Raw genomic sequence first — 21,355 nt, 5'->3', positions numbered from 1 at the left:
ACCTGGGGTAGGCCCCACTGATGACGTACTCCGCAGTATGTGAGAGATGCCCCCCTATTAATGCTGACTGCATACGTATGCCATTAATATATTGACTATTAAAAGCCCACTCAGGATCTCTCCAGATCCAACAGCAGGGTTAGTGTTTGCATGGCATTCCTTGGTTTCCTTGGTGCGGTGCGCATCGCAATCAAAGAGCCTTGGTGGAGGTTGGCAAACAATAGGCTATTACCCTTTGCGGCTACTCGTGTTCTATGGGTCAAGGTCGGTTCAGGCTAGATGCTCAGAAATGTGCAATAGCACAATAGTACATTGTAAACAATCTGATATACAACCCTCCCAACAAAACACTATACAATGCTGAACCCAACCGACCATGCATACAGGATAAATTCCCGATATTCACCGTATACAAATTATCAAACAAACAAGACCTATACTGAGAGAAGATTAAGACCTCGAACATATCAATCGTAACACAACATCGAATCGCGGGAGTGGCAAAAGACGCGAATCATAAGAACATTATACAGAACGCTGTGGTTTATTTGACGCGTCCCATGATATCGGTCACATCCCTCTCGTTGACCACGACGCCGCCTTCTGAGCATCGGGCCTTGGTGCGCAATTCCGAACAAAGATTGTCGACATCGATTTCGCCATTTCGGAATTTCTCCATCGATTGCAGACGGTCCCTGTTGGGAGTTAGCATTGAAGTCACATATCTCCAACAAGGAGGAATAGCATACCAAATCTTGTTACACGACATCATTTGCGACTGATCCTCACCAGGAACCACTTCGTCCTCATCCAGCTTGTCAAGTCCCGCAACGGGATTCTTCTTGTGCGCCGATGGATCCATAAGCTCGTTGAAGTTGTGAGACGGGCTACCCAGATCCGGCAGCGGGAAGGCATCATCGAAGAAGGTACCGAAATCCTGCGACAGGACGGCATCTTGTGGCTCGCGCCAGTCGCCAAAAAGCACAGGGTCGAATTGTCCCCCATTCTGTTGGGCCATGAGATCGAGACCAGCATCTTCCGACTGACCCGGTTGCTCCTGAGGCGTACTCGTAGCACTGACGGATGGAATTCTCACAGCGGGAATAGGATTGTTGATATTCCCACACGCAAGGCCGAGTTGTGCACAGAAAGAGCTCTCGCCATCGATGCCACACGAATGCACATGGTTAGAGTCAGGCTTTTCCGCGGCGGGGGAGGGTTCCGGCGAGGTTCCCTTGGAAGAGGGACCCCGGCTGTGATGCGAATCCGACGAGGAGCATGGGGAGTCCGAATTGGAGGTGTCGTGCGTAGTCGATTTTTTGACATGGTGAGTCGAGCCGGGCTTGGCTGCGGTTTGATCATGGACACTACCCTTGGGGGTTCCACTGTCTGATCTCGGAGTGTGTTGAGAAGCCGGTGACTGATGACCACCGTTGGCTCTCGGCATATCCAAAGCATCACGATTTAGGACACCAGGTGCTGAGGGAAGACTGCGTCCTGACATAGATTGGGCGTCGTTCGGTTTGGACTGGCCGTTATTAAAAATGTGCGAACCGGGCAAATCTCCAAACTTGGGGAAGTCGAAGAGGAACTCGTTGTTCAATCCTTGCATATTCTTTGAATAGGCACCCGGAATGGCACTCATTGCTGAGATTCCATTGCCTCTGGTAAGCAATGAGAGACGCTTGCGATACTCTTTGAGTTCGACCTGCATACGTTCCATCTGCGCACGCAAGAGACCATTCTCCTGGGTCGTATTATCAGATGATTTTTGCAGTTCATCCACCTTGATCTCCAAGTCCTTGAGATGCTTTTCCTTGCGTTCACGGAATGCCCGCTGTGCGGCTCGATTTTGGGCTTTGCGCTTCTACAGGACACCAGGTTAGTAAAACATAACCATGGAAAACCGACATGGATCTTACTGAAGTCGGCTCCGAAGTCAATGGCTTCCGGCCTGGCTTCTTGGCCTGTGAATCACTCTCTCTTCGCTTTTTACCTCCCGATTCCTCGTTCTCGTTTTCGGACTTTCCGTCCATGTCCTTCCTCTTATCACCAGGCTCATAATCATCTGAGGGTGGAACGCTCCCGGGGATATCTCCAATCAAACTTTCGGACCCTTGAAAGTCGAAATCCGCATCGGGGTTGAAGTCGAGGAACGGACTGTCGTCATCGCCATATCCCAGCCCGCCGGACTGATTTCCAAACGGGTCATTGCCTGCAGATGGAGAGACGTTGACGCTACCCGCAGGTGTGTGCTTCGGTGTGCCATTTGACTCTGTCTTTGTTTGCGGGCTTTTATTTTGCTGTTTCTGCGACGAATTGTTCGAAGAGAGGGCGGCAAGGAGGAGATCTTGTTGATCAGGGGAGAGGTAGAGACCTTGTTGGTAAAGGGAATTGTAGTCTGTCATGGTGAAATTATTGGTGTATGGGGTATCTTTGTTGGGTTGAATCGTTAAATTAGAAGAGTGGCCGGGCCTCCTGCCCGTTTGTCGTATCGATGGAAGGTGTCGCAGCTGGCGCGACGACGAAAGAAATGAACGTTGTGTGGTCGCCTCTCAACACGCATTAACCGAACAATCCAACCTCTTTGATGACAACGAGATGCAGTCCGATGGTAAGGTAGCGTGCAAACCTTCAACGTTTCGGATAGAAATTCGACGTATGGCCCGAGAATTCACAAAGGAATAAACCGGGGAAAGAGGACACGAAGGATCGGTCAGGCGATGATGTCACGAATAATAAGATTGATATGAGCACAGAAATTCAGTATAAAAGACGGCGAAGTGCCCCGAAGAAATTCTTGTCAGGAGCGCGAATGAGTACAATGAGGGGCTTCAAGGCGGCTGGATGCGGTGAGAAAGCGAAATTGAGCAGGCGTCCAATGATCGGAGGGGTTCCAGAACGAATTGGGACCTTTGTCAAGCGAGGGGAACAGGTAATCCGGGTAACGGAGACAAGCAGAAATGAAGCAGGATTTGATGATGACTGGAAGGAGTTGTCGCAGGTGTGGATAGCCTGAAAGAAAGTGTAGAGCGGAGGGGAGACTGGACTACGAGGCGGTGGCCAAAGGCGGCATCGACTTTTGCTGGTCGTGATTGGCCGATATCGTGGATGGTAGCCAATCATCGGACTGATCGGAGGGTGCCGCCCTAAACGGGGCAAAAACGGCAGTGCTTATAAATCGGCGTGCGGATCATTCTGCGCAATTCCATCATATAAATACTACTTGAAACTTAAAGAGGGGAATGTCCCAGGAGAGCTAGAAGATATTCTGCAACTACTTTGTATAGCTCCCTGAATATTTGCATAGTGAACATGCTACGAAGTACAGAGCAGTGGTGATTCATGATATGATTCGGTTGGGATCATCCGTCCTTAAATCCGCTAATTCCAGATGATGTATGCCTCCGACTTTCGGGGCGATATATCTCCGGCTACCCTCGGGTCTTCAGTGAAAGAGTACTCTGTATCTGTACTCTGTACCTCAGATGAATTGGATTCTGCTGAACAGTGGGATCGTTTTAGCTTTCTATAGAATATCTGTATTGTACTCTGTACTTTGTACTTTGTTATCGCTCTCGGTCGAGTCTTCGGAGGCTGTTCGATTCGGCAATTCATCGTTGTTGCAGATCTCCGATCTCGATGGAGTAACTGCAGCCACCGAGTCTTGTACGAAGTAGATAAAAGAGCTCTAAGCATAGGAGGACAGCGAAAGATAGTACTGCAAAGTACGGGATTTCGCAAGACAGTAGTAGTGTGGTCTAGACCAATGTACTTGTATGCACCATAGTACATATATCCGCGCGGCTGCGCTTCTCTCCAGTAGTACCATTGCTTCGCTTTTACTCCTAGGAAATGGGAATGAGAGAGAAAAGAGAATCAAACCAGGCAAGATCGTCTCTTCTTCCCCTTACTACCCCGTATTTTCTCTTTATTCAATTTTATTTTAATGTCCGAGGCAGATATCACGTGATAACATCCCGAAAACGGTATCGGGGCCGCACGTCACCTCTTGAATTCTATCGGCAGACCCATCAACATTAACGCGTCCTCCACATTATTCTGTGTCCTGCATGTGCGTGTAGTGCCTCTTGTCATTCTGCACAGTATTTACGACGTATTTATTGCTATATAACCCTACTCTTCATAACACTGATCACCATGGCCGACGTGGCGTCCCTCGAAGCAGAAGTCAAAGAATTCAAGCTGCAGGTATATTGAACAAGATCCCTTAACATTAGAGTGAGGGCATCGCTAACCGCTGATTTCACAGCTTGAAACGATCCAATCGAGCTTGCAGGTAGACCCAGACAACTCGGAACTTCAGAGTCTCAAAGCTGAGCTAGAAGAACTCATAAACCTCACCGAAACCTCCATCGCCGAACTCAAACCATCCGCACCTCCAGCGCCAGCAGCAAAGCATCCCTCGTCACCTCCGAGAAAAGAAAAATGGTCGAAAGAAGATCACCCGGCATACCAGGCTGGCTACCGTAAACCCACAATCGAACAAGCAGAAGAACCACCGGCCCCGGCGTCGTTTTCAGTCAACGAGAATGTTTTGGCTCGCTGGGTGTCGGGTGACAATTCTTTTTACCCTGCGCGTATTACTTCTATTACAGGCTCTACTAGCAACCCCGTCTACATCGTTTCCTTCAAGACCTACGCCACAGTGGAATCCCTAAGCGCCAAAGACCTTAAACCCATCTCCAACAATGACTCGCGAAAGCGCAAGGCTGATGCAAGCTCAGGAAATCTCTCCTCACAGTCGCCAGTGTTACAACCAGCAAACTCGAGCGTGATCTCCGCTGCGGCAGACATCAACCCCGCGCTGGCCAACCAGGCTCGCAAAGAACCGAGTAAGGTCGGCGATGGGCCTGCCCGTCCCGCCAAGGTGCCCCGAAAGGTCAAGGCGACTCGTGAGCTAGAGGAAGGGAAAAACAAATGGAAGGACTTTGCCAACAAGAGCAAGATTGGGAAGAAGGACAGTATGTTCCGAACCGGCGAAAGTGTGAACGCGCGAGGTATGTTGCATATGCCCCAGATTTCTATTAGTTTGATCCAAGATTCTGACGTTTCCACAGTGGGATTCACCGGGTCCGGCCAGTCAATGCGCAAGGAGCCTGGCAGATCGCGGCATGTCTACAGACAGCTTGAGGACGAGGGATATTGATTGAGGGGCTGGCCCTTTGGATACCAAAACTTCTAAGTTGCATTTGTTATGATTTTATTATCCAGACCGGTTTTCTTTTTTTCTTGTTATATGACTCGTCAATGTCCTTCTGGTCTCCTTGCTAACTGGGATTTTGGAGGCGCAGACAGAAAGGTTTCTTCCCTCTTCAGGTCCAAAGCAGGAGGTATCTCATACATAGAACACGGTGTAATGTGGTAACATCTTATTCTAATGTGACTGATTTCTGAATACTCGTTCAGTGGTTGTTCTAACCGTCATTTGTTGTCTCCTAGTCATCTGATTTGGCCTCGTTACGTTGGACTCAAGAACAGGCCGCATGTTGTGGACATTGAATGCGGGCCACACATCTGAACAAGGTTCGTAAATGTAAGAAGTCGACTGCGTCAAACATGGCACTGGCACTACAAGAGAACAGACAGATACTCTCGTCAAAGAGTTGACTTTCCCGGTGGCAAGCGGTGCTGGCCAAGATGGAAAACATTGTCAGGTGTGTAGATGACATGTATTGTCGAGCTGGTCGCCTTCGAGACGGAAGACTAGCTCGTCTACCCCCTGCAAAAACGCAGACGCAAACGATAGAAATCCTCACAGCTACCCAGCACCTGCCATGCAACGTGATATCTCATCCTACATCATCCCATGTCTTAACACCGTCTTGGAACATCGCGAATTACAGCCGTATATTGCTACACGTATAGTCACACATGACCACCATCTTTCCTTTCGTCGCTGAACCGAATCTCCTTCCATTTTCTCTGATAATTCGGATCAAAAGGGTGACAGGTTCATGAGCATGGACAACCAACAACCAGTGACCAATCAACATATTGTATTCGTATATTATTTATATCTGGACCAGGAATAAGCAGTCTTCATAAGCACCCGATGACCGCGGTGAAAGGGCCATCTTTCCAAATTTACACCAAGAGATTCTCCACTGACATTACCAGAACGTCCAAATGTCGGAAAGGGAACATTTCAGCCATACATGCCCACTATGCCTAGATATGGTCGACGCCACTCAACCAACTTGCTACCGTGTGCTACCGCTGGATGCAGAATATGCCGGAATCGTCAACGAGATGCCCCAGTGGCGTCCGAAAGTCACTTTCTCCTTGGAAAACACTTCAGTGGGGAATTCCATCTTCCGTCAGTTAAATTACCCAAATGGCAGAAGTGCTTGGTTTCTACATACAAGATGCCTGGACCTTGTCAGAGGAATTGCTATGCCCGAACTGTATTTTCTGATACGCTTGGTCGAAGCTACGTTTTTCTTGGAAGCATGCGAACCTGCAAGTCAACATGGCGCTTTCTACTCGGCCCAAGAATTTCCGACCTCAAAGCCAAAGCGCGTGAGGTTCGTTGAATGCACTATACCGGTTATCGGACATCGGTATCCAAGGCTGCAGGTGAGAATCAGTGACGTGACAGGAAGATTCAACGCCGTTTTCTAAGAACTTGCGTAGTTTGAAGTCAACAAGAAATGGGAGCCTCCGATTGACTATGCGCCTGGCCAATTCGATTCTCGCGTGAGCATAGTAGACAACGTGGTGGGGATTTGGTAGGGGAAATCTTCCAGTATTGTTTATGGGGCTGTTGTGTCTGAGTGTGAGAATATGGTGAATATCGTGGTCTTCGATTAAGATCTTTCAGTTAGATATAGTGATTAGTGTACTACCTGCGGGGGAATAATGGATGCCGTGGGAGAGCAATATCTTGGTAGGCCTGAATGGAACACAAGGAAATCCTATTCTGGAGCTGGTCCTTCGACTCTGAAGTGGTTATCTTGGATCTGTTACTTTCTTACCTTGCTATGACTTTGAAAATAGACAGTTTCGTTGCTACCCATGAACTATCCGTCGATGTGTTTATGCTATACGAACTTGACGAGTTCAATTCAAACGTCAAACAGACTGTCACAAGATATATAGCTATTTATACTATGGGTCCCTACTGTGCGGTGACTATTCATGGTTTACCCCCCAAGGACGGAGTTACAGAGTATACGTGGTATAGCTCAAGGTAAAACAAGTCTCTTCCAATTTAACTATCTCATACCACTGACAAACACCTTCCACCTCCAAATTGCCACTCCATCCCTACCTCAGTAGGTAATCGTCCAGAGCTCCGCAATATGCTTAACAGCCCCCCTCAATAGCAGCCTGATCCGTCTTAAAACTCAAAGCCCCTCCCCCCAACGTCTTCAACCCCCCAACCGTCGACGCTGCAAAACCAAACAAAGTCCGATTATACCCCCTCTTCGCATCAACCACCTCGACCACCTTTTTCTTCACAGTCTGAAGGTCCTCCGTAACAGACACCCGTCCGCCGCCAATGTACCGGTCTCTTTCATGCAGGATGGTGAAGTATTTGTAGTCGTCCGGTCGTGGAATTGTGTAGGCCAGTTCCATATCGCCTGTTTTGTCGTGCTTTTTGATTAGGTCGTTGAGGTAGCGCTGGCAGTACCAGTCTAGGTCGGCGAGGTTGCCGGATGAGGCGCTTTGGTAGAGGGTGTCCATGTCTGTCATGTTGACTGATTTGTTGGAGGATGAAGCTAAATGATTAGTATGTTTGAGTCTTTGGAGGAGGCTAGAATTCTGTTGCGACTTAATTTGTTGGTAGGTGTGATGGTTTTGTTCTGGGATGAGATTGAGTGAGTGATTCTTGGAATTGAAGACTGATTTCGAGTACTTTGATGAGCTTCTTATAGACTAGCTGGCAGGCTACTCGTTATTACTTCTCTGACCAGTGAAACCTATCCCAGCCATTTCCGAGCAGATAAACGCCTTGAGGTTTGACATGGGCCAATCAATCCCGAAATGAATCCGAGTATGGACTACGTAGATAGGATCATCACAGCACACAGTGCAACATTTAAAAATTTGAAGTAGATGTTTATGAGAATGGTGATTTGAAGTCTGTGATTTGTGTTAGGGTTGACATAGTTAAGAGGTACAAGTAGGAGAATAGTGTTACGAGGTTCGGTTCTCGCAGGTAAGCAAGCTATATTATCCAAATATCGAGCATGAGGAGAGAAAGGAGTGTAGTGGATGAATCTAATGCAATCGCATAACCAAAGCAAAGCCTCATTCGCGAAAGCAGTGTGTGAATAACAGGACTCAGACCGGTAGTATACGATAGCGCCAAGCGAGCAAACAATAAAGATACCAAGCTACAGGGACGCCGGTATAACTAGGAGTGTTAATTCCCTGCCATACAAACATTGACTGGTCATAGAAACGATACAGTTTATCTACCGACGGAACTTATGGCCTATCCCTAGTTCAGCCCATACTAGATGTAACGAAGCACAAATATCAATGATCAGAATCTTCATCATTCCACTGTTCTCGCAATGTCTGAATTAGCCCAGTCATGTTCCAACCGGTCGTCATTTCCATGTCCCGCAGAAGAGTCTCTGCGGCTTCTTGGTCGAGTTTGTTACGTAGGACCCAGCCCCCTGATTCGTCAGTAAAACCGAGAAGTGGAAGTTCATCGAGTAATAGAGGGCGTTAATTGACTTACAGGCTACCAAGCTATGTCGAGCAGTGAAGAGAGCATTTTCTGCTTTGGTATTTGATCTCGCCAGGCCAAGGACGACGAGAAGGTGATTCCGAATGGTCCTCTGGTCATACATATTAAGCAAACAAAACACCGGGAATTGTGAAATGGACGACAAACCTCAATGTTCCGCAAGTGCTTCAAATTCTCATATCCCACAGCAGGACTTGGGCTACTCGAAACAGCAAGCACAATCTTGGCGACGTGATAGTACTGCAGACCGATTACTGAGACCACGGTCAACAAGATGTAAATGCAACACAACCAGTCCAGTGATACATACCATGAATCGGCAACAGCATCCAAATATTTGGGAACCGCTGGCCCCGCTGCTGTGTACGCGGAATAAGCCGGATTGGATTAAACGTATTCGGTTTGGCATTAAACCATCTCTCCACTTCTTGCTCGACGTCATGAAGAAGCGCCAAACATTCCGTAGAAGCTTCATAGGTGAATGCGCACTTGAGAACCTTGCACAAGAGGAAGACCATGCGGCTGCCCCAGGCAAAATCGTCATCTCTTTGGAATATGTCTGAGTGGATGAAATTTTGCAAGTTTGTTCGAAGCGGCTTTTGCGCGGTTAGCGAGACGTAAATGTCTTCGCGGAGACAAAGCCATGCAGCGGCCTCTCCTAAGCCGCCGGACGAGCCAAACGATGAGACGGAGTTGAGGATGTGTGTTGTTCCGGTGAGGTGGAACTGGTTGTCTTCCCCTGTGATATTGTCAACATTTCATTCCAGAGCAAGGGGCCAAGACCGTACAGTCCATTTCTTCATGTTCGCGGAGAATTGCCACTGCAGCCAGAATCACATCTGTGATTTTCTCCTGAGCGCCAGATAGAGCTGGAATCAACATTTGAAGACAATGATTGTGGTATTGCAATGCCTCCGCCGTGTCCCCTGCTCTTTGTCTGTCGATATGCCGCGATGAGAATGCAAAGATGGCAGATCGCAAAACTGGTTCCTCGACAGCTATTACAGGTACGTGGACCTCAAAATGTCGTTGCGAATCAGTGATGTCCGCCTTTCCGTGTTAGTTGTATCTGTATCACCTGCCGCTCTGGGGCGATATTACGTACCCATAGAGCCATGTGTTCGATATAATTTCGCATTAGGACCGCCTCTCTTTCAGTGAACGCAGGGACTGGGTGCTGCAAGCTTGAAAGCTCTCCTGACGGGCGCCTTGCACCTGCCGAAGGATCGTGGAGAGTATGGAGTATGTCGGAAGAGAGGTTTGCTTTTCGAGACTCAGCAACCCCAGATGGATATGGCTGATACTCTGGTGATCTAGGGCTCTCATGTCTTTCTATTGTCCGGCTTGCATTGATCTCGCGCGAATAACTGGTGATCTCTTCCTGTTCCCATGCTGTCTCAGAATCCTCGTCCGTATACAGCCGTTGGATCTCGAACGTCTCGTCATGGAAGTGGAATGCATACTACTCAGCTTGGCCCGAGGAAACGAAACAAAATGAAACCTACTGGATCCCGTCAAACGCGGCCAAATCCTACTCTCCGGAAACGCGACATCATGATCCTCTCCCAAATCCAACCCATTGCGGAATCGGACATTAACTCCTCTCACACATTTAGTCCCGGAATCTTTGCAAGGAGCGCAAGCCGGGAGATCGGTGTCGCCTGCGAGGCCTTGTGAGATCGGATTCGACACGGAATCTGACATCCGTACGTATACGTACACTTGAAATGACGAACTATCGGGGAAAATAAACCTGAGTATAATCCTTGTGGGAGAAGATGGTGTTCGGTGTAGAGGTGTTGGCTGACTTACCTCTACATCGCTGGCTGGATTGCCGATTAACTAACCGTTTCATGCGATAATAGAGAGGGGAATGCGACTCTTACCAGCCGGTGATCAGCCGAGTTCTCTTTTTTACCGTCGACGGAGGCATTAGCGATGCGTTGCTAAGCGATATAGCAGTTGTGGTGGATGAAGGCGGACGGAAAGAGTTTCCTTGCAGCGGTGGGAAAGAGGACAACAGTGTACCCCGCAAAAATTCCCCGTGGGGAAGTCGACCAGGGAAAGTCTCTCCATCCCGACTTTCTTGATATGTTCCCGCCGGCAACTCTCTCCATGCTGCTATACAATAGCTTACACAGTGATCCACGACGATGCAGATAAAGCTACAGATTCCGCGATCTAGCCCGCAGTATGAATGGAGAGCCTTACCTTCAACTCAATTCAAAGAGGTACAATGTCTACAAGGGATGAAACCCCGCGGTGTCTTCGAGCTATAAAGCTCTCGAGATATCCTCTCTAGAGACATCCAGATCCATCAATCCATCCTATTTTCTTACTCTACTTTTGTTTCTCCTTCAATTGACCAAGTCTACATAATCACAATGGCAATTCAAAAGCTCAAGGTCGGAATGGCAGGCTTAGGCCGTGTCGGAAAGCTCCATGCCACCAACTTCTTGCACCGCACTCCTCGAGCTGACCTGGTTGCTGCTTTCACTCCAGACCAGTCAGAGCTTGCTTGGGGTAAGGAGAATCTGGAGCCTTACGGAGTTACCTTGTACAACAACTACCTGAAGATGCTTGAGCACCCCGGGTTGCAAGCAGTGGCTATTGGAACCGCGACGTCGGTGCATGCAGAGGAGACGATTCAGGCTATTGACAAGGACTTGCATGTTCTGTGTGAGAAGCCGTTGTCTACCGATGTTGAAGTGGTATGTCTCCTGCCTACCCAATTGGATGACTGATGTTGACTATTTTACTTGTATAGTGCAGACAAGTTGTCCGGAAGGCACAATCAAAGCCTCACCTGAAGGTGATGTGTGGCTTTTCTCGACGCTTCGATGAATCCTACCGCGACGCATATGAAAAAGCCAGCAAAGGCCTCATCGGCCGCCCAGCCATCGTCCGCAGTCAGACCTGTGACAAGCTAGACCCTTCCGGATTCTACGTGGAATACGCCGCCTGGTCTGGAGGTGTCTTCGTCGACATGTCCGTCCACGACATTGACCTGACCCTCTGGTTCTTCGGCGACGACTCCATCCCCAAGAGCATCTCCGCCCACGGTCTCCGCGCCGTGCAGCCCGAGTTGGCCAAATACAACGACTTTGACAACGCAGTTGGTATTATTGAGTTTCACAATGGCAAGATCGCCTACTACTACTGCACGCGGATGATGGCGCATGGTCAGGAAGACACGACCGAGGTCATCGGCACGGAGGGCAAGCTCACGATTAACGGCAACCCGCAAAAGAACTTTGTCAACCTCTACCACAACGCTGGTATTACGCGCGAGGTGCCTCCCAACTTCATGGGACGGTTTGGGCCTGCGTTCGTGCAGGAGTCGAACGAGTTCACTGCTTCTTGCTTATATAACACACCGCTGCCGATTAACTTGAACAATGCAGTTAAGGCGGTTGAGATTGGTGCGTATTTGCAGGAGGCATTGGTTACGGGCAGGCAGATTCGATTTGATGAGGGTGGGAAGCGGATTGAACAGTCGCAGCTGTGATTCAGTCATGGGTATAGATCTTGTCTATAAATAACACCGGAGTAGTATAGGCAATGTTGATAGACTTTTAAAACGTTCTGGTCTCCGCTCCTCAAAACTCAACTCTCCATAAGCTCTCCATTGAGACATTGTTATTTCTATAAGCTCCCTTCTGTATAGATGGTACAGGTGCTGCTAGTACAGTAGTATTTAGTATGGAGCTTTGGGTCACTCCGCATCCCCGCATTCCCCGGACAATAACAAGACACTATCAGGTACGGAGTACTAATACTCAGTATGATACTAAATTCTCTTAATTTATATCAATCGAGACTTATTTAGAAGCATCGATCAACTAAAGGCCCGCCTAAGCGACACGCGTCCGTAGACCATGCTGTCTGATCCTCTGCCTATGACGCCATGGCCGATCGACCGTTTACCGTTTCTCTACGGCATCGTTTCATCGCGATTGCCAATCCATTATTTATCTTCATCCCTGATCGCAGCATACTCGCTTTTATCCATACATGAGTATCTGCATGGTTGAAAATGCAGCTCAAACTACCAGATACCCTGGGCCTGGGCTCCCTATTCACAATGGCCCTTTCACTCTTCTCCGGTAGTGAACAGCGCCGTCTAGTCACCCACCAACCAGCCCAACCTCCCTCCTATCCCCTCGCTGTCCGGAGTCCATATCTATCAGCATGGATGCCCAGTGATCAAGTTCAAACGCTACCATACGCAGAGCCGCAGTTCTGGGCCGGTCAGAGTCTCACTTGGTCCGTGATGGCCCGTGTCGACGGCCAGGCATACAGCTTGATGAGTGTGAAGAACCCGGGGGATACCAATATTCGTCCGGCGGTTGTGCGGAGCGCGGAATATACGGCGACTCATTCGGTATTTAAACTTTCCGCTGGGAAGGTAGTTTTTACGTTGGACTTTTTCTCGCCGGTGTCGCCGTCGGATTATTTGCGGCAGTCACTTCCGTTTAGTATGCATCCTTGGTCCCTTTATCTATTTCACAGACACTGACTGGGAGAACTGTAGGTTATTTGACCGTGTCAGTGTCGGAGGCTTCCTCGAATGATATCCAGATCTACTCGAGTATCGATGGGAGATGGACAGGAAAACAAAGCGATACGGTACGAAGCTTCGAACAATCAGGATCAACGGCCATATACTCTCTAGCTGTGGAAAATGCTTCCCTGTATGCAGAGGATAGCGACATGGCTACTTGGGGCCAAGCGATCCTGGCCTCACTCCCGACTTCCTCATCGACACTTTCCGCCGGCTCAGGTAAACCGGGTAAACTGCGCTCCCAGTTTGTGAAAAACGGCAAGCTGGCTGGAAATGACGGTTCATGGTTTCGCGGGGGCATCGTTGCTTTGGCCCATGATCTGGGGAAGGTTACAGGGCAGCAGTCGGTGAACTTTGCAGTCGGTTACGTGCGAGAACAAGCAATCAGCTACTTGGACAAGGATTATACAGGATACTACCGAGCTAAGTATCCGCAGACGTCCCGGGCTGTATCGTATTTCTTGGACGATTATTCGAGTGCACTGGCAGAATCACAAATCCTAGATTCGGCGATGACTGCGCAGGCTAAGAAGGCGGCTGGTCAGAAATACGCAGACATCGTCACTTTATCCACTCGTCAGGCATATGGAGCGATCGATGTCACCATCCCGGACGACACAAAGGATCCTAATGATGTGCTGGCTTTCATCAAGGAGCTCTCTAGCAATGGAAACCTCAACACGGTGGATATTATTATGCCCGCTTTCCCCATCTACTACGTTCTGGACCCGGACTATATACGATTGTTGCTCGAGCCGATGATGCGGTACCTTGCTGCTGGTCGCTGGCGTTGGCCGTATACCATCCATGACATGGGCGCGCACTATCCGAATGCGACAGGCCACGATGACCAAAAAGCGGAGCCAATGCCCATCGAAGAGTGTGGCAACCTAATGGTTCTTGCTCTCGCTTATGTGCAAGCGACAGGCGATACGAACTGGACCAGTCGATACCAGAACGTGATCCGGCCGTTTGCGGACTATCTCGTCGATAACAGCGTCAACATCGCGGAGCAGCTGTCTTCGAACGATGCAGCCGGGCCTCTTGCAAATGAGACCAACCTTGCCATTAAAGCTGCAGTGGGCCTGAAGGCTTTTGGGGAATTGACTGGGCTCAAGGAATATTCTATCATTGGCGACGAGCGCGCCGCACTATTCTTCAATCAGGGCCTTGGGACAGACGACGAGAAGACTCATTTCGTCCTACAATACCCGGAACAGCCTCACTCCTGGAAGACCCCATATAACATCTACCCCGACGTGCTGTTCAATCTTGGAACCTTCCCCAAAGCCGCATACGGGATGTCAAACACGTTCTTCAAGTCCGTCCGCTCCGAATACGGCGTACCCCTGGACAACCGGCAGGATTGGGCCAAATCTGACTGGAACATGTGGCTGGCGGGTACGTTTGACAAGAGTACGCGTGATGAGTTCATCGATGATTTGTGGGCATTCATGACAAACGGTCAGCACAACTGGCCTTTTTCGGATCGGTATATTGCCACCTCTGCCCTGGGGAATACCCCCGGTGTCCCAGTTCTATGTCGAGCTCGTCCGACAGTCGGTGGACACTTTGCGTTGATGGCATTGCAGGGTCCGAAGTCTTTGCAACAAGCCATGTTGAGCGCTGAAAGGGAGGAACATAATGGCCAGTATTTCTTTGAGGTCAAAGGAGAGGAGCTGTGAATGTCTTCATCAAAGGCTTAAGCATTGTTTTTATTTTATCATTAACAAAATAGACCAAAGGCAGTCACTGTATATAGCATTTTTATACCCTTGGCAATGCTTGGGGTCAGTGAATAGCAATACCACCACTTCTTGAATGGCAATTGAATCAACGAAGAGAAAGCCATTTCCTCTTGCTGTCTCCTTGTCTCTGTTTTTTATAGAGAAATAACTGGTGGTGAACTGCCCCTGTGGTGCTGACTAAGCCGTGACAGCAACGTCGACGTCGCCGGCGAGACTCTTCAGATCTCATCAACCAAACCGCCTTTTGCTGTTTTTGCTGTCCATCTCTCTTTCCTTCTTTTCCCTCTCTTTTTTCTCCTTTTCTCTTCTTCATCCTCATCTCCGACTAGACCTTCTTCTTGAACCGCTTAATTACTTCCTACTCATGGCTTCTGTATGTTGTCCTCACCACCATCACTCTGTCCCCTGGAGACACGCGTCTACGCGCAACTGAGAAAACGAGAAAGATCACAAGCTGACCATCTCTCCCTCCGTCTTTTTCGGGAGATTTGCTTACTTTAGCCCCGTCCTCCGCACGCTTTCGGTCCTCAAGGCTATCCTCTCCCTAACGGTGCCGCCGTGCCTACTCCTAATCCTGCCCCCGGGGCCGCCCCTCTTCTTCCGAACAACGGCAGGGTTATCCAGAATGGTCCTGTGAGGATATTGTGTATTGCGGATGTCAGAGGTAGGTTACAGCTGGCGGGTTGATGGTCTTTTTTTCGTTTTTTCCTTTTTTTTTTTGGTTTTGTTTTTGCGTTTGGGGGGTATGACACAATCGGGCTGTTGCTGATTTGGTTTTTTTCTTCTTCGATCAGGAAATCTGAGGTCTTTGAATGAATTGGCCAAGCAGGCCCGCGCAGATCATATCATTCATACTGGTGACTTTGGTTTCTACGATGACACTTCGCTGGATCGGATTGCAGACAAGTAAGTGGAGCGATCGATCGACCTGCTCCGTCGGAGGATTGTCTAACACCGCGGCTTAACCACAGGACCCTGAAACATGTGGCGCAGTACTCGCCTCTGTTGCCAGAGAATGTTAAGCGGTCGATCGCCCAGGCTCCCCACCAGCAGTCCATTAAGCAACGATTTTCGCAAGAACAGCTCCCGCTCTCCGAGCTTTCGATGCTGCTCGACAAGCGGCTCACTCTCGATGTTCCTGTTTACACTGTGTGGGGTGCGTGTGAGGATGTGCGCGTGCTGGAGAAGTTCCGCTCCGGGGAGTACAAGGTGGACAAGCTGCACATTATCGATGAGGCCAACTCGAGATTGTTGGATATCGGCGGTGTGAAGCTGCGGTTGCTGGGTCTGGGTGGTGCCGTGGTGATGCACAAGCTGTTTGATAATGGCGAGGGGAAGACTACGATTGCTGGTGGTCAAGGTACCATGTGGACAACTTTGCTCCAGATGGGCGAATTGATAGATACGGCCAATCGTGTATACGACCCGTCAGAAACTCGAATCTTCGTTACACATGCCTCGCCGGCCCGTGAAGGAATGTTGAACCAGCTCTCCGTCACCCTCAAGGCTGACTTTTCCGTCTCCGCCGGTCTGCACTTCCGTTACGGTTCGTCCTACAATGAGTTCTCCGTCAACCCCTCCCTCGACCACTACCGTGGGAAGCTGGCCGCTTCGAAGGCTTCCTTCAACGACGTGTGGGAGACTGTTCGCGGCGAGGTCGAGACCGCCATTTCCTCCAACGAAGCTCAGAAGACACTCCTGGATAACGCTCTCGACGTGGTGCAGAGAATGCCTACGATCGCCAACGGTGGCAACCCGTTCGGTGGTCCTAGCGCTGCAGGTGCGGCGGCAGGTCAAGTCGACGAGAGCGCTTTTAAGAACATGTGGAACTTCAACCTTGCTGACGCAGCGTTTGGTTTCCTGGTTCTCGAGATCGAAAGTGGACGTATTGCTACGGAGATGCGTGCTCAGGGATTCAACTTTGCACACCGTGCCGGCAAACCCGTTCCTGCTGCTCAGCTTCCCGCCGGCGCAGCTCCCGCCAACGTTGCCCGTGGACCTGGCGGTCCTCCCCAGTTTGGACAAGTTCCTCGTCCCGGTGGACCTGCCCAATCACAGGCCTCTGCGGCGCAGCCCCTGCCCCAGCAACCGCCGCAACAGCCACAGCCGCAGGGTCCAGCCAAGGGTCAACCTGTTCCTGTTATCCCCAAGCCGGCAACTCCCCAGCCCCCTGCTGCACCCGCCGCTGCACCATCGGAGAAACCTGCTGGCGAAGCTAACGGTACCGCACAGCCAGAGAAGCCATCTGAATCGCCAGTTGCCAAGGGTGAGAAGAAGCTGAGCAACGGTCTTTTTGTATCGAACGTGGAAAATGAGCAAGCGGTCCGTGATCTCTTCTCCGAGGAGGACAAGGCGAAGATATTGAAGATTGAGAAATGGGGCAAGTATAACAATCACGTCGTGACTTTCACGAATGTCGAAGAGGCCAAGGCTGCGCTGGATCGCCAACCCACGGAGCACAGGAAACCTACCCCGTCGGGCCAACCCCGCAAGCCCAACATCAAGTTCTTCGAGGACCGTAGCCACCGTGGTGGTGCCGGTCAATGGCAAGGAAGCAACAGAGGTACAAACTCCCAACGGGGATACCAGAGTGGAGGTGCCAGTGATAGCGAAGGAGGAAGAGGCCGTGGAGGATTCGGACGTGGACGTGGTCGTGGAGGTGACCGCGGTGGACGGGGTGGACGTGGACGTGGAGGCTTCAACAAGGGAGGTGTCCCATCGTCAGAGTCCCCTGCACCGACATCGACGCCATCCGGCGACAAAGGCGACGCGTGAAGGTGCTATTTCTGATGAATTTCCTTTGTCTTCTTGTGTCATTTTTACCCCTTTTTCCTTTTTCCGCTTACGTGCATCGAGATTCCACTCGGCCATCTCTTGTGTTTTATTTCCCGTTTTCTATTAATGTCATTGACACATGAATCTTTTTCGACGATCGATATTCTAATATTCTTGTGATATGTTTTCAAAAACCAATGTTGTTATGTTGAGCGAGATGTCCGTGGAATTTCGTTGTCTTAAAGACTTTTTTTTTTTTTTTTTTTTTTTTTCTCTACGCTTTCTCTGTGTATGCCTGTGCGTCGGTTTTTAGGATATGGATCTCCAGCGAGCTGCTGTACCGGTACAGGCTCGACGGAGGAACATGCTGGAGATGAAGATGACGAAGAATTGGGAGGGCTGCGTTGGTTTGATTGGGATGATAGACAACTGCTATGCTATTCAGCCCCTGAAGCAACCTGCCTTTTCTTTTTGTACTTTTAAGACTTCGCTTGATTGTGGGAGGAGGCGTCAATATCGATACCCTGTAGTTTCAACTTGTTCTCGTAGTTTTTACACTAGTACACGTTTATATTGAACTGGCGTATTCTTCAGATTTCAACAAGTTTGATGCTAATTATCATCTGCCATGCACATGCGCGCTAGTCTTTATCCCGGACTAAGGAACGATACGGAAGTAAAAATTGGCCGTATGCCCCGTTTCCCCCAGGCCAATATAATCCACCATGCTGGTGGCGTGAGCCAATCCAGCCCAATAACTACCAATGGCAGTGGTCATCAACTCTCGTTCTTCCCTGCTTAGTGCTGATTTGCCGTGGGTAGTGAACGATACCCCGAAACCGTGATGACTGTCCCTCTTATTTAAGCCGGTTATCACAGTATTATCCACCCCGGCTCCCTGCAAAGGAAGATGAAAGACCGTAGCTCCACCGCTATAGTGGTAGACATCGTGCGAGGTATTGCTGGTAGGTCCCACCAAACCCTTGATAAGGAACCGCTCCAGGAGCACAGGCTCGTCATCATTTTGTTTCTGGATCTGGCCTGGGACCATGGCGGGCTGGATGTTGGTGTATTTGATTCCGTGGCAGGACATGGTGTTGATGAGCTTGTCTTTATATTTGACGGCGCTATAGGTTGGCATCTCAGGCTCACTCACAGCAACTGCTGTGAAGATTATGGTCATGTTTCATTGCAGACATCGCAGTGGACAAGCTTGCAGATGCTTCTTGCTAGGACACTTAACGCTGTGATGTATCTGATTCTAACGAAGATTTAGCCCCCCGGTTACACAAAACAGATTTGGATGGTTTACTTGTTCATGCTGTTTCCCACTTTCCGAACTACAGCGTTGGATGCCTGAAGGCTTTTACCAGCACAGCGAGGTTCCGGTTTTGAAGGAGGAAAAATTCTGTAATGTTGCTCAAGCAGCACATGTTTATAATATCCCCCGTACAACACTTCGACGACAACTTGATGGCCATGGATATCAGGCTGAGAAACTCGTAAATTCTCATAAATTAACAGAAAGTGAAGAGGATTCAATTGTACAATGGATATTGTTATTACAGCAGCGCGGAGCAGCTCCATGGCCAGCTCTTATCCAAGATATTGCCAACATTCTGCTTTCCAAACGCGGAGATACCAATACCCGGACTGTCAGTATCAATTGGGCCACAAACTTCATCAAACGACGCGATGAATTGAAAACACGCTTCTCTTGATGATATAATCACCAGCGTGCCAAGTGTGAAGACCATCCGGCAGTGGTTCAACTGCGTACAAATTATTATCATGTAGTAGTATGAGATTACATCTGAAGATGTGTAAATTTTGATGAGATTGGCTTTGCAATTGGCCCTCTGAAAAAGCGGTGGATCGTACATCCCTCGGTAAAGTCGGTTATAGCCGGAGTATAGGGGCAACATAACTAGCTCTGCACTATTCTTGGTCATGATTTCGTATTTGGTGTGGCGAATGGCACTGCCCGAGATGCCCCTGGGAATATAAAGCCATTGTTTGTCCACTGTTCCCGATACTCTCAATCTTAGCAACAACATCGATATCAAAACAAAACATACTCATCCACCATGAAGCTGTACCCCTCCCTTCTCCTGGCCTTTTCCGCCATCAATGCTGCTCTTGGCAACGAGGCCACTTGCTCCGGAGATGCCGAGCTAGTCAACCAACATCAGGGACAGAAATACACGCAGGAAATTGTACGCCAACCCTTCTGCCCTTTCGTAACTCTTCCTAGACACTGACTATTGGACTCCAGGCCAGCCAAACCAATTCGGAGACGGTTCGCGTGTTGCACCCGGGTGATGCTGCTACTATGGATCTCCGGCCCGGAAGGTATGTATTTGCCTATAGTAAGATATTTGAGCGTATTGTTTCTGACAAATCGCGTGTATAGGTTGAATGTCCATGTTGATGAAAATGATGTTGTTCAAAATGCTACTTGTGGTTAACCGAGTTTCATGATGCTGGTGTGAGATTGGAAAATAATTTTATTGTTTCTTCATATACATATTTCAGTACATTTTTGGGGTGGTCATGTCAGCAGCACACAGATGCAGTGGGATAATTGTAATGGTTGAAGAAAGTCAAGACATATTCTCACTCTCCGAACCCTTTCTAATTTATAAGGTTTAGATAAATAGAAAGTATGGATCGATTGTTGGCCAAAATCTCATCGGTTTCATCTCCCGCGCCATACACGAAGACACGACGACGAAAGCCACGATGTAAGAAGTCAACATATCGTACCAACGCCAATGATCGCTGACAGTCAATGCCTCAGAGAACGCCTGATATTGGAGCTCGACCAGAAGGGCCGCATGACAGCTCTGGAAGACCGTCTCAGGAGCTTGTGGATAAACCCATTTGATTTGCCTCAGGAGAACCGATCAGCATGGATGGCATTTGGAATAAAGCACATGGCAAAATCTGGAAAGAGAATGAAGAAATGCTTGAGGCTTGTGAGAGATTCTTATTGCAGTCACCAGGGGGATACACTGCACACCCATAGAAAATCCAAGCAAAGAAAAGGCAGCTGCATGAAGTGGCACAGCAGCAGCTTGACAGCCTAGAATCAAAGTGGCCGTGGTTCTACAAAGACAGTAAACAGGTGGTTGTTTGTGAACAGACCCAAAGGGTTGTCAAGACAATTCTTTCAGTCAAGGATGTTGTCAGTGCTGTGATTGCAGCAGAGCCCCATGCTTCCATTTTATGGGCTGGAGTCTTGGTCATTTTGCTGGTAAGAAGTCAAGTCAGACTATCTGTTCCACTGCTCACATATTGATAGATCCCTGTTTATTTCACAGTTCAAGAGACATTTCCATGCAGAAGTGGTATTCAAAGGGTAATATCTATGTGCTATTGACAAAAAAAAAAAAAAAAAAAAAAAAAAAACAAAAATTAATATGTACTTTACACAGGCCAGTGTGAGGAAGATTATTAGTTGATGACGGTCCTCCCTCCTCCCTGCCCTAAATGTTCACTAGTGACAGACGCAAGCACCTAAACAAGAGAAATCCATTTTTC

At 49.0% G+C, this 21,355-nt stretch overlaps 10 protein-coding genes across 10 annotated transcripts; 6 read left to right on the top strand and 4 right to left on the bottom strand.

Moving 5' to 3' along the window:
* Nucleotides 1-544: 544 nt before the first annotated feature.
* On the bottom strand, nt 545-2,408 carry yap1 (putative bZIP transcription factor AP-1/Yap1; the record flags this gene model as incomplete). Its single annotated transcript, XM_022540309.1, has 3 exons — nt 545-695; nt 750-1,867; nt 1,923-2,408. The coding sequence occupies 3 exons, from the start codon at nt 2,406-2,408 to the stop codon at nt 545-547; spliced, it is 1,755 nt and encodes a 584-aa protein (XP_022402921.1).
* Nucleotides 2,409-3,767: 1,359 nt separating this feature from the next.
* Nucleotides 3,768-4,085, top strand: ASPGLDRAFT_1331896 (uncharacterized protein). Its single transcript, XM_022541191.1, has one exon. The coding sequence runs from the start codon at nt 3,856-3,858 to the stop codon at nt 4,042-4,044; it is 189 nt and encodes a 62-aa protein (XP_022402920.1). The 5' UTR covers nt 3,768-3,855; the 3' UTR covers nt 4,045-4,085.
* A 76-nt stretch (nt 4,086-4,161) lies between these two features.
* ASPGLDRAFT_122221 (uncharacterized protein) lies at nt 4,162-5,170 on the top strand (the record flags this gene model as incomplete). Its single annotated transcript, XM_022540299.1, has 3 exons — nt 4,162-4,212; nt 4,274-5,021; nt 5,082-5,170. The coding sequence occupies 3 exons, from the start codon at nt 4,162-4,164 to the stop codon at nt 5,168-5,170; spliced, it is 888 nt and encodes a 295-aa protein (XP_022402919.1).
* Nucleotides 5,171-6,150: 980 nt separating this feature from the next.
* ASPGLDRAFT_24356 (uncharacterized protein) lies at nt 6,151-6,756 on the top strand (the record flags this gene model as incomplete). The annotated part of the gene is made up of 2 exons (XM_022543380.1): nt 6,151-6,600; nt 6,658-6,756. The coding sequence occupies 2 exons, from the start codon at nt 6,151-6,153 to the stop codon at nt 6,754-6,756; spliced, it is 549 nt and encodes a 182-aa protein (XP_022402918.1).
* A 1,533-nt stretch (nt 6,757-8,289) lies between these two features.
* ASPGLDRAFT_1331273 (uncharacterized protein) lies at nt 8,290-9,956 on the bottom strand. The gene is made up of 6 exons (XM_022541182.1): nt 9,831-9,956; nt 9,514-9,775; nt 9,036-9,464; nt 8,873-8,979; nt 8,717-8,816; nt 8,290-8,651 (listed from the first exon to the last, which is right to left on the bottom strand). Exons 1-6 carry the CDS (start codon nt 9,861-9,863, stop codon nt 8,509-8,511), a joined length of 1,074 nt encoding a protein of 357 aa, XP_022402917.1. The 5' UTR covers nt 9,864-9,956; the 3' UTR covers nt 8,290-8,508.
* Nucleotides 9,821-10,784, bottom strand: ASPGLDRAFT_1331286 (Zn(II)2Cys6 transcription factor domain-containing protein). Its single transcript, XM_022541183.1, has 4 exons — nt 10,612-10,784; nt 10,538-10,551; nt 10,446-10,460; nt 9,821-10,386 (listed from the first exon to the last, which is right to left on the bottom strand). The coding sequence occupies exons 1-4, from the start codon at nt 10,656-10,658 to the stop codon at nt 10,058-10,060; spliced, it is 405 nt and encodes a 134-aa protein (XP_022402916.1). The 5' UTR covers nt 10,659-10,784; the 3' UTR covers nt 9,821-10,057.
* Nucleotides 10,785-11,047: 263 nt separating this feature from the next.
* ASPGLDRAFT_168269 (putative NAD binding Rossmann fold oxidoreductase) lies at nt 11,048-12,316 on the top strand. Its single transcript, XM_022542666.1, has 2 exons — nt 11,048-11,436; nt 11,493-12,316. Exons 1-2 carry the CDS (start codon nt 11,110-11,112, stop codon nt 12,231-12,233), a joined length of 1,068 nt encoding a protein of 355 aa, XP_022402915.1. The 5' UTR covers nt 11,048-11,109; the 3' UTR covers nt 12,234-12,316.
* Nucleotides 12,317-12,641: 325 nt separating this feature from the next.
* Nucleotides 12,642-18,084, top strand: ASPGLDRAFT_73306 (uncharacterized protein). Its single transcript, XM_022549664.1, has 5 exons — nt 12,642-13,203; nt 13,260-14,953; nt 15,539-15,701; nt 15,832-15,943; nt 16,009-18,084. The coding sequence occupies exons 1-5, from the start codon at nt 12,762-12,764 to the stop codon at nt 17,810-17,812; spliced, it is 4,215 nt and encodes a 1,404-aa protein (XP_022402914.1). The 5' UTR covers nt 12,642-12,761; the 3' UTR covers nt 17,813-18,084.
* A 345-nt stretch (nt 18,085-18,429) lies between these two features.
* Nucleotides 18,430-19,210, bottom strand: ASPGLDRAFT_1331033 (uncharacterized protein). Its single transcript, XM_022541179.1, has 2 exons — nt 19,125-19,210; nt 18,430-19,073 (listed from the first exon to the last, which is right to left on the bottom strand). The coding sequence occupies exon 2, from the start codon at nt 18,993-18,995 to the stop codon at nt 18,471-18,473; it is 525 nt and encodes a 174-aa protein (XP_022402913.1). The 5' UTR covers nt 18,996-19,073; nt 19,125-19,210; the 3' UTR covers nt 18,430-18,470.
* A 573-nt stretch (nt 19,211-19,783) lies between these two features.
* Nucleotides 19,784-20,365, top strand: aeiA. The gene is made up of 3 exons (XM_022546202.1): nt 19,784-20,028; nt 20,088-20,164; nt 20,226-20,365. The coding sequence occupies exons 1-3, from the start codon at nt 19,900-19,902 to the stop codon at nt 20,278-20,280; spliced, it is 261 nt and encodes an 86-aa protein (XP_022402912.1). The 5' UTR covers nt 19,784-19,899; the 3' UTR covers nt 20,281-20,365.
* Nucleotides 20,366-21,355: the final 990 nt, after the last annotated feature.

The sequence above is a fragment of the Aspergillus glaucus genome, assembly GCF_001890805.1.
Source record: "Aspergillus glaucus CBS 516.65 unplaced genomic scaffold ASPGLscaffold_6, whole genome shotgun sequence".
NCBI lineage: Eukaryota > Fungi > Ascomycota > Eurotiomycetes > Eurotiales > Aspergillaceae > Aspergillus > Aspergillus glaucus.
Note: the sequence above shows the minus strand (reverse complement) of the source record. Positions and strands in the feature narration are given on the sequence as shown.

What these genes read in the sequence shown, in the direction of transcription:
- ASPGLDRAFT_1331896 (XM_022541191.1), top strand. Translation starts at nt 3,856, where the DNA reads ATGGGAATGAGAGAGAAAAGAGAATCAAACCAGGCAAGATCGTCTCTT.
- ASPGLDRAFT_1331273 (XM_022541182.1), bottom strand. Translation starts at nt 9,863, where the DNA reads ATGCGAAATTATATCGAACACATGGCTCTATGG. An exon ending in TCGAACACATGGCTCTATGG is followed by an intron (nt 9,776 to 9,830) that starts GTACGTAATATC and finishes TAACACGGAAAG; the next exon opens with GCGGACATCACTGATTCGCA. An exon ending in GATGCTGTTGCCGATTCATG is followed by an intron (nt 8,980 to 9,035) that starts GTATGTATCACT and finishes CCGTGGTCTCAG; the next exon opens with TAATCGGTCTGCAGTACTAT.
- ASPGLDRAFT_1331286 (XM_022541183.1), bottom strand. Translation starts at nt 10,658, where the DNA reads ATGCCTCCGTCGACGGTAAAAAAGAGAACTCGGCTGATCACCGGCTG.
- ASPGLDRAFT_168269 (XM_022542666.1), top strand. Translation starts at nt 11,110, where the DNA reads ATGGCAATTCAAAAGCTCAAGGTCGGAATGGCAGGCTTAGGCCGTGTC. An exon ending in TGTCTACCGATGTTGAAGTG is followed by an intron (nt 11,437 to 11,492) that starts GTATGTCTCCTG and finishes TTACTTGTATAG; the next exon opens with TGCAGACAAGTTGTCCGGAA.
- ASPGLDRAFT_73306 (XM_022549664.1), top strand. Translation starts at nt 12,762, where the DNA reads ATGCAGCTCAAACTACCAGATACCCTGGGCCTGGGCTCCCTATTCACA. An exon ending in ATGGCCAGTATTTCTTTGAG is followed by an intron (nt 14,954 to 15,538) that starts GTCAAAGGAGAG and finishes TGCTTACTTTAG; the next exon opens with CCCCGTCCTCCGCACGCTTT. An exon ending in CTGGATCGGATTGCAGACAA is followed by an intron (nt 15,944 to 16,008) that starts GTAAGTGGAGCG and finishes GCTTAACCACAG; the next exon opens with GACCCTGAAACATGTGGCGC.
- ASPGLDRAFT_1331033 (XM_022541179.1), bottom strand. Translation starts at nt 18,995, where the DNA reads ATGACCATAATCTTCACAGCAGTTGCTGTGAGTGAGCCTGAGATGCCA.
- aeiA (XM_022546202.1), top strand. Translation starts at nt 19,900, where the DNA reads ATGAAGCTGTACCCCTCCCTTCTCCTGGCCTTTTCCGCCATCAATGCT. An exon ending in AGAAATACACGCAGGAAATT is followed by an intron (nt 20,029 to 20,087) that starts GTACGCCAACCC and finishes ATTGGACTCCAG; the next exon opens with GCCAGCCAAACCAATTCGGA. An exon ending in ATGGATCTCCGGCCCGGAAG is followed by an intron (nt 20,165 to 20,225) that starts GTATGTATTTGC and finishes TCGCGTGTATAG; the next exon opens with GTTGAATGTCCATGTTGATG.